The following is a 9,191-nucleotide window of genomic DNA, read 5'->3' on the forward strand; positions in this document are numbered from 1 at the left end:
GAGTGCAGTGGTGTGATCTTGGTTCACTGCAACCTCCGCCTCCCGGGTTCAAGTGATTCTCCTGCCTCAGCCTCCCGTGTAGCTGGGACTACAGGAGTGCGCCACCATGCCCAGCTAATTTTTGTAGTCTTAGTATTGACGGGGTTTCACCATGTTGGCCAGGATGATCTTGATCTCTTGATCAAGATTCGCCCGCCTCCGCCTCCCAAAGTGCCCGGCCCGTTAGGGTGTCTTTGAAGCCACGCTTCGCTCTGGGTTTTCCCCTTTCCTCTTTGGTTGGTCCTTGTCCGATCTCTTTTCTGGACCCTTCTCCTTCCACCCAAAGTAAGTGCTGGGTGTTCCCGCAGATGCTATCCTGGGCCCACTTCTGTCCTCATTCTAAGGGATTACAGTCTCTTCTCACCTGTATCAGGGAGGGTCCATCTGCAGGAAAAAGACATCACTTTTGCAATTTTAAGGAAAAGGATTAAAATAAGGATTGGCCGGGTGCGGCGACGCGCGCCTGTAGTCCCACTTTTCCGGAGGCTGAGGCGGGAGGATCGCTTGAGCTGGGGGGTGGGGGTAGGCGAGACCAGCCTGGGCAATATAGGGAGACCATGTCTCTAAAAAAAAAAAAAAAAGAAAGAAAGAAAAGAAGAGCGCAACAACAACAATAAATAAATAAATAAATGAATAAAAACGGACGGGCGAACGCGTAGGGTGCGCGCAGGGTTCCGCGGAGCCTCCCTGTCCCTCTTGTCTCGTCCTAGTCGGTCTAGCTGGGCCCCATCCCCTTTCCCACTCGGAGTGTGAGTGCCTGGAGACACGTACAGCCAACCAGTGAGAAGGAGTGGCTGCGAGTGGCATGCACTTGGTCCAATTACCTGCGGCCCTGCCGGCCGGCCCGCGCTTGGGCCAATGGAGGTGCGAGGCGGGGCTCGGGCGGGGGCAACGGTCACCTGATCCGCGGCTGTCGAGGCAGCTGAAGCAGTGGAGGCTGAGGCTATGATGGCGGCCACGGCGACGGCTCCAGTGCGGATGGGGCAGCGGTGCGCCCAGGCGCTCTGGCGGATGCCGTGCCTGCCGGTGTTTTTGTCGTTGGCGGCGGCGGCGGCGGCGGCGGCGGCGGCAGCGGCGGAGCAGCAGGTCCCGCTGGTGCTGTGGTCCAGTGACCGGTGAGCGGGCCGGGGTGGGATGCGCTGTGGCGGCTGAGGCGCCCTCGCCCGACTCCGACTCCGGCGCTGTCCTAGGCGAGGGGTGGTGAGGCCCAGAGGTGGACTGTTCTTTGCTCGGGGGTCGCAGCGAATCTGCCGGCGACAGAGCTCCAGTCCACATGCGCCCCCGTCTGACAGCACCTCTTCTGTCCCCTGCCAGGGACTTGTGGGCTCCTGCGGACACTCATGAAGGCCACATCACCAGCGACTTGCAACTCTCTGCCTACTTAGATCCCGCCCTGGAGCTGGGTCCCCGGAATGTGCTGCTGTTCCTGCAGGACAAGGTGCGCCTGCCCCAGCCCACTCTCCCCCGGTCATCGGGAGGCAGCCAGGAACCCCTCCCCCCATGACACTGACGCCCATTGCCCAAGGGAAGCTTCAGTGACCTTGTCCCAACTGTAGGGAGGTGTGGGTCCTCTCATGGGAAGGCCTGTAGTAAACGCTTCAGTGGGCATGGCGACAGCCTTAGAAATGGCACCAACTTGATTGGAAGAAGCGACGGATCAGAGGCCAGGTACCTACTGATTACCAAGCACTTTTGATATCGGACTTACTCCAATATGGTGGGTGGGGATTATCGTCCCTGTTAGTTTATAGATGAGAAGACTGAGGCTTGAAGTTAACTGACTTGCCCAAGCTCATACAGCTAATGGGTGGCACAGTTGTAATTCTAGCTATGATGATCATAATACTGATAATTGGAAAATAATCACCTGTTTAGTGCTTTGTAGGCACTTGCTATACTGATGTCATTACTCGGTTTCACTGCCAAGGAAAGTAAGGTTTGTCGAGATACAATGTTTCACTACAGTTGATAGACACCATTTTGGTTCCAGCCTGAGTCTGTCAATCCTCCCTCCCACTTGGAGCTCATAACCTGCTGTTTTCCCTCCCATCCAGGATCTTTGCCCCCAAAGCGGGCGTGCAGACCATGAGATGATTCTAAGATAGCAAGTGTCTGCTAGGCCCTCCCTTGTTGCTGGCCTGTATGCCTCATTGCCCTTGTAGTCTCCCTTCGTTGCTGTGTGGGCAGATGGTGGCCTGAAGTCTTTTCAGGAGGTGGTAAATAATATAGTCAGGCCGGGCGCGGTGGCTCAAGCCTGTAATCCCAGCACTTTGGGAGGCCGAGACGGGCGGATCACGAGGTCAGGAGATCGAGACCATCCTGGCTAACACGGTGAAACCCCGTCTCTACTAAAAATACAAAAAACTAGCCGGGCGAGGTGGCGGGTGCCTGTAGTCCCAACTACTCGGGAGGCTGAGGCAGGAGAATGGCGTGAACCTGGGAGGTGGAGCTTGCAGTGAGCTGAGATCCGGCCACTGCACTCCAGTCCGGGCGACAGAGCAAGACTCCGTCTCAAAAGAAAAATAATAATAATAATAATAATAATAATAATATAGTCAGATAGGAACTGAGTCCTAGTTCCACCATGTAACCAGCCACTGGAGGCATGAAATAATCTTTATCAATGACAGTTTCTACATCTGTAAAATGAAGACACCACCTACATCAGAGGGCTGTGAGGGGGAAATCTTTTTTTTTTGTTTGAGACGGAGTCTCGCTCTGTTGCCCAGGCTGGAATGTAGCGGTGCAATGTCAGCTCACTGCAACCTCTACCTCCTGGGTTCAAGCAATTCTCTGCCTCAGCCTCCCGAGTAGCTAGGATTACAGGGCACTTGCCACTGCGCCCAGCTAATTTTTGTATTTGTTTTGTATTTTGAGACGGGGGTTTCATCATGTTGGCCAGGCTGGTCTTGAACTCCTGACCTCGTGATCAACCCGCCTTGGCCTCCCAAACTGCTGGGATTACAGGCGTGAGCCACCACGCCCGGCCTGTGAGGGGGAATTCTTATAATCCACATAAAACATCTAGCCAGGATCCCCCAGTCTTACGGCATTCACCCATTCATTCATTTGCCCAATATGGAAAGCCTACTATGTGCCAGGTATTGTGAAGTGTTGGGGATATGGCAGTGAGCAGAAGAACCCAATCCTCCACCCTCAGGAAGCTGACATTCTCATGAGGGTGACCAGTAAATACTAAGTTGGTATATTATATGATGTCAGTGTTATAGTCTTTAGGGAAGGAAGCAGGCTAAGGGGACAGAGTGACGGGGATGCTGTTTTAGATAAGGGTGGTCAGACCGGGCCTCACTGAGGAGGTGAGGAGGTGATATCTGAGCAGAGATCTTAATGGAGGGAGGGAGCCATTGGGGGAAGGACATTCCTGGAACAGCACATGCAAGGGCCCTGGGCGAGGTGTGCTCTTGGCAAGCTCAAGGAAGAGCTGGTGTGACTGGAGCACAGTGAGTGAGAGAAAGGGGTAGGAGATGTAGGAGATGGTTTTCAGGTGGCCAGGCAATGAAGTAGGACCTTGTAGGCCATGAGGGGGAAGGTCAGTTGCAGTTCTAAATGTGTAAGAAAGCCTTGGGTAATGGGGAGCAGGGAGTGGTGTGATTTCTCAATTAAAGAAAGCCCACAGAACCCACCAGCAACTCCTGGGCTTTCCGACTGGGAGCCCAGGCAGCCAAACAGCAGCAAGGTCCTGCCCACAAGGGAGGGGAGACTGGGCGAGTGTATATACCAAACAGGTTAGGGAAGCTGATTAAAATCTCCTCAGGGCCTAACTGGGAAAGGCCAGAGGAAGCTGGAGATTGGAGTGGGGGGTAGGAGCGAAAGGACATCTGTAAGTTGTACAGGAAAAGGGATGGGGTCAGGGCCACTGTGGTCCTAAGAGCTCAAAAGACTTCAGTGCTTCCTGCGCATGTTCTGAGATCTCACCTCTCTCCCCTTCCACCAAAAGCAAGTGGGGTGAGGGTCCTGTCCAGACTGGACATAGCCGACTCCCATTTTCTCTGGCTGGGAGGCCTGCTGCAAAAGCTCTTGGCTGCCCCACCCCCTCCCCCGCAGCTTCCCTGTTCCCTCCCCAGTTCCTCTTGTCTGTAGGGCGGGTAAGGCAGCTGACTCCTACTCCTGAGGTTACCAGAAGTCAGCTGCCTGCAGATCTCCCCACCCCCATGCCTGCCTTCCATGTCTTCTCACCCTGCCTTGACAGTGCTGGAGGGAAGAGGCGAGTCTCCCACCCAGCACTACCAGCACACAGTTGCGCTCCACTATACCGAACCTGACTCTCAGTGAGACTTTGCTGGCCCTGAGAATGCACGGGGAAGGTGGCTGTCCCCTGCCTCGGCCCCCCATTCCTTGTCAAACCTCCTCAGATGTCTCCCCTGTTTCCCTATTAGCTGAGCATTGAGGATTTCACAGCATATGGCGGTGTGTTTGGAAACAAGCAGGACAGCGCCTTTTCTAATCTAGAGGTAAGAGTCCTCTCCCAGCCAGGGCCCATGGGGGACATTCTGTGCTTCTCCCAGCATAAGAACTGTACTCTTACCTCATATCAGGGTTACTTGGTACTTGGGTCTGAGTTTCCTCTGGGCCGCCTCCCCCGCCTCCCCCTCGCAAACAACAACAACAAAACCACCTCATACTCTTAGCAGAGACACTGGCTTTGGGGTAGAAAGGCCTGGGGCCTGAATGTCAGGGGCTGGGGTGTGGGCCACTTTCTTGGTGAGCCTTTGTGGGTATGGCTTGCCAGAGGAGACCTGCCAGAGAGGTTTGGGGGGCTGGCCCAGGCCCACTGGCCCCTGGCTAACTCACCTTTTGCCTCTCCCCTGTCACCAGAATGCCCTGGACCTGGCTCCCTCCTCCCTGGTGCTTCCTGCCGTTGACTGGTATGCAGTCAGCACTCTGACCACTTACCTGCAGGAGAAGCTCAGGGCCAGCCCCTTGCATGTGGACCTGGCCACCCTGCGGGAGCTGAAGCTCAACGCCAGCCTCCCCGCCCTGCTGCTCATTCGCCTGCCCTACACGGCCAGGTACTGCCCACATGGCCCAACCACCAGCCTCGGGGTCCAGAGAGCAGCAAGGCCCTGGGCTATGGCATGTGGTGGCACCATTCGGCCAAAGATGCCAGTACTCCCCACCCCCTCACAGCCCTTCTAGAAGGTGCCATGTGTGGCCAGAAGAGGTGGGGAGGGCCTCTTCTGTGATTCAGGAGTTGGTGCCTAGCTCCAGAGATGAGGCACATGTGAGCCCTGTGGGTGGGGAGCCTTCTCACCTAGCCAGGCCCTTGTCACAGAGCAGGTGGCTAGGACTTGAGTGTGACTGAGAAGCCTCGGGTTGAGATGGGCTTCCAGGAGTGGGCACTGAGGTAAGAGTGTGCAGGCTTGGTGAGTGGGGCTAGTGGGGAGGAGAAACTGGGGCGGGGGAAGGGTACTGGCAGCGCAGGTCCAGGCCGCCTGAGGACTCTGGCGTTCTGTTTGTCTTCCATAGCTCTGGTCTGATGGCACCTAGGGAAGTCCTCACAGGCAATGGTGAGTAGAATCAGGGAGGATGCACGTCCTCACCTAGCCCTTGGGCAGGGACCACAGAGACAGTTGGCCTGCAGTTCCTCAGCCTCCTCACTCCCAGGGTGGCCCGCCTGCTTCTCGGGGCAGCTGACAGTGGAGCAGGGAAATGCTGGCTCCCAGGACCAGCCAGGGACCACCTAGCAGAGGACCCTGTCCAGCCAGACCCCACTTGGCAGGGGGGGCCCTCTGTGCCGGACGCTATGGAGCCAGTTTCTGTGCATGCAGTGTGAATCCTTGAGTTATGGATTTAAGAAGACTGCAGACATTTGGAAAAACAATTCTGGGGACTTATCTATTTGCAATAAAGAACAGTCACTCCCCATGAAAAGGCAGTCGCAAACCTTTCATGGGTGGATGCGGAGTTTTCTGTATTGATATGTATTTTCTCATGTCACATAGGTAGGGCTTGGCATTAGGAAGTCAATGACCGAAGCCACAGTTGTCCCTGGGGGAGGCTGGGAACGGGGGTGGGATGAGAAATAGCTGCTCCTAAGGATCCTCAGTGGAAAGTAAAAACACCACTTTCAGATGGTCTAGAAGGTTTCTAAAGCACACGGTGGGGAGTGTTTCTTTACACAGGGTGCCTGGTGACCTGAGTCTCTGCTTTCTTTGTTGACCCTCAGATGAGGTCATCGGGCAGGTCCTGAGCACACTCAAGTCTGAAGATGTCCCGTACACAGCAGCCCTCACAGCGGTCCGCCCTTCCAGGGTATGTGCCCTTCCAGCAGGGGCTCTGGGACATGCAGGGAGAGGCAGTGTGGTGAGTCTGTCTGGAGGTGGGGGGTGTATGCCACAGGCAGGCTGCCCAGGAGGCCCAGCATAGGGGAAGCATCAGGCACAGGACCCCTGTGGTGTGACTATTTGGAGTGGCTTGTCCCTGGGCTGACTCTGGGGGAGGACTAGGATGAGCACTCAAGTGCTGCCTCCCCATTCCAGGGGCAGCTTTCCATCTTGTCCTTTGAGGCTTGTGGGTGGCAGACTTGGACACTAAGTCTAAATGACCCTAAGTTTGAGGGACTAGGAATGTCATCAGGGTTTAGGGGCCATCAGGGAAAGCTTTCTGGAGGAAAGGCCTCCTCTGGCTGGTGGGACTTTGAGATAGTGGACAGGGTGTCCTGTCGGGAGAGGAGGGAGGGCATGACAGCTGGGTTGGAGTATGACAGTCTCCCAGGGCTGCTGAAAGAAGGCTGGTTGGGTGTTTCTGCAGGTGGCCCGTGATGTAGCGGTGGTGGCTGAAGGGCTAGGTCGCCAGCTGCTACAAAAACAGCCAATATCACCTGTGATCCATCCTCCTGTGAGTTACAATGACACCGCTCCCCGGATCCTGTTCTGGGCCCAAAACTTCTCTGTGGCGTACAAGGACCAGTGGGAGGACCTGACTCCCCTCACCTTTGGGGTGCAGGAGCTCAACCTGACTGGCTCCTTCTGGAATGACTCCTTTGCCAGGCAAGGGCACTAGGCTGGGAAGGACTGTGCCACCACAGGTGACCTTCCCACCACTGTGAGTCGCAGGTGGGGCAGGGAGCCAGGGTCAGGTCTGTGTGTTGGGGTGGGGATGGCCATGGTCTGGTTGGGGTCTGGGCAGTGTGAGGATGTAGGAGGTGTCATGGCGGGGGGTGCTGTTGGAGGGGAGTTGCTCAGACTTCTGCCTCCCCATGCTTGTGAGTCTTTGGTTGGGACCTTGGTTGTTAACACCTCCCCCTTGAGCAAAACCTCTGGGACTTTCTGTGGGCAAATGCCAGGCCAGCTACCTGAGGCATTTATGGGGCAACCATGCCCTTCTGTTTGCTCTCACCCCCAAAGCCCAGCCCAGGCACCTTAGTGACCCTAAGAGGGAGTAAAAGGAGAGGTAGTGAGCTCAGGGGAACCAGAGGAAGGACCCCCATGCTGGTGGCAAGGGGGACCTGGGTCCTGGCTTCCAGCTCTGTTCTGGGCTTGCAATGTGACTGGATCCTCAGTTTTCCTATCTGTCAAGTGGGGTCACTGCTTCTTCAGGTGGCTGCAAGGACCCAAGGCAGCTTAGGTAAGAGCAGAGCTGAGGAACTTGTTCCTCTAAGATGCCAAAGGCCCTCCCAGAGCCTCACAGTGCACCTCTTTCTCTGCCTCTGCAGGCTCTCACTGACCTATGAACGACTCTTTGGTACCACAGTGACATTCAAGTGAGTCCTGGGGTGGTTGAGGTGTGGGTAGGCTGGTGTGGCCCCAGCCTCCCCAGCTCACCTGACATCCCTGCCACCTTCCCCAGGTTCATTCTGGCCAACCGCCTCTACCCAGTGTCTGCCCGGCACTGGTTTACCATGGAGCGCCTCGAAGTCCACAGCAATGGCTCCGTTGCCTACTTCAATGCTTCCCAGGTCACAGGGCCCAGCATCTACTCCTTCCACTGCGAGTATGTCAGCAGCCTGAGCAAGAAGGGCAGTCTCCTCGTGGCCCGCACGCAGCCCTCCCCCTGGCAGATGATGCTTCAGGACTTCCAGGTATGGCGCAGGGGTGGCCCAGCTTCAGGTGGGGGAGCCCAGGCTGGTGGTTGAGAGACGAAGAGAGGCTTGGGCTTGGGCATGTAGTTGAGAGTCCTGTCTCTGCTCTGCCCTTGTCCCAGTCCTTGCTGGGCCTCCCAACGGTCCTTTCTGACCCATGTCTGTGTGTCTGCCAGATCCAGGCTTTCAATGTGATGGGGGAGCAGTTCTCCTATGCCAGCGACTGTGCCAGCTTCTTCTCCCCCGGCATCTGGATGGGGCTGCTGACCTCCCTGTTCATGCTCTTCATCTTCACCTACGGCCTGCACATGATCCTCAGCCTCAAGACCATGGATCGCTTTGATGACCACAAGGGCCCCACCATTTCTTTGACCCAGATTGTCTGACCCTATGCCAGTGGGGGGTTGAGGGTGGGACAGTGTCCGTGTTGTTGCTTTCCCACCCTGCAGCACACTGGACTGAAGAGCTTCCCTCTTCCTACCGCAGCATGAACCCCAAGCTCCCCTCAGCCCATCTTGCTCCCTCTTCAGCCCGCTGAGGAGCTTTCCTGGGCTGCCCCCATCTCTCCCAACAAGGTGTACATATTCTGCGTAGATGCTAGACCAACCAGCTTCCCAGGCTTAGTCGCTGTGAGGCGTAAGGGACGTGAATTCTAGGGTCCCCTTTCTCCTTATTTATTCTTGTGTCTACATCATCCCTGGCTGTGGATAGTGTTTTTGTGTAGCAAATGCTCCCTCTTTAAGGTTATAGGGCTCCCTGACTTTGGGGTGTGGAAGTTCTACTCAACTGTCCTGCTTGGCTGTCGTTATCGTTTTCTGGTGATATTGTGCTAACAATAAGCAGTACACTGGGGTTTATTTCTGTGGCCTGAGAAGGAAGGCACTTCCACAGGTGGGCTGGGTGCGATCGTCGGCTGTCTGGCATGTTCCCACCGGAAGTGCCTGGCAGGAGCAGGGGGTGCTTGGTTGTTTCCTTCCTAATAAAGTAAACGCGGATCGCCATGCGTTGGGCCTCTTGTCGCTCATTTCTGCGCTGAGCTTTTGGCGCGTGCTCGCCGGAGGTATGCGGGAGGATGGAGCCTGGCGAGGGGGAGGCTAGGAGGCATCCGCGG

The 9,191-nt window shown here is 56.1% G+C and overlaps 1 protein-coding gene across 1 annotated transcript; it reads left to right on the forward strand.

The window, feature by feature from the left end:
- The first annotated feature begins 923 nt into the window (after nucleotides 1–923).
- ATP6AP1 (ATPase H+ transporting accessory protein 1) lies at nucleotides 924–9,081 on the forward strand. The gene is made up of 10 exons (XM_023200597.2): nucleotides 924–1,154; nucleotides 1,354–1,477; nucleotides 4,437–4,511; nucleotides 4,876–5,069; nucleotides 5,527–5,567; nucleotides 6,227–6,312; nucleotides 6,811–7,049; nucleotides 7,715–7,762; nucleotides 7,849–8,080; nucleotides 8,257–9,081. The coding sequence occupies exons 1-10, from the start codon at nucleotides 985–987 to the stop codon at nucleotides 8,464–8,466; spliced, it is 1,419 nt and encodes a 472-aa protein (XP_023056365.1). The 5' UTR covers nucleotides 924–984; the 3' UTR covers nucleotides 8,467–9,081.
- The last annotated feature ends 110 nt before the right edge of the window (nucleotides 9,082–9,191 follow it).

Source organism: Piliocolobus tephrosceles, unplaced genomic scaffold, assembly GCF_002776525.5.
Source record: "Piliocolobus tephrosceles isolate RC106 unplaced genomic scaffold, ASM277652v3 unscaffolded_19802, whole genome shotgun sequence".
NCBI lineage: Eukaryota > Metazoa > Chordata > Mammalia > Primates > Cercopithecidae > Piliocolobus > Piliocolobus tephrosceles.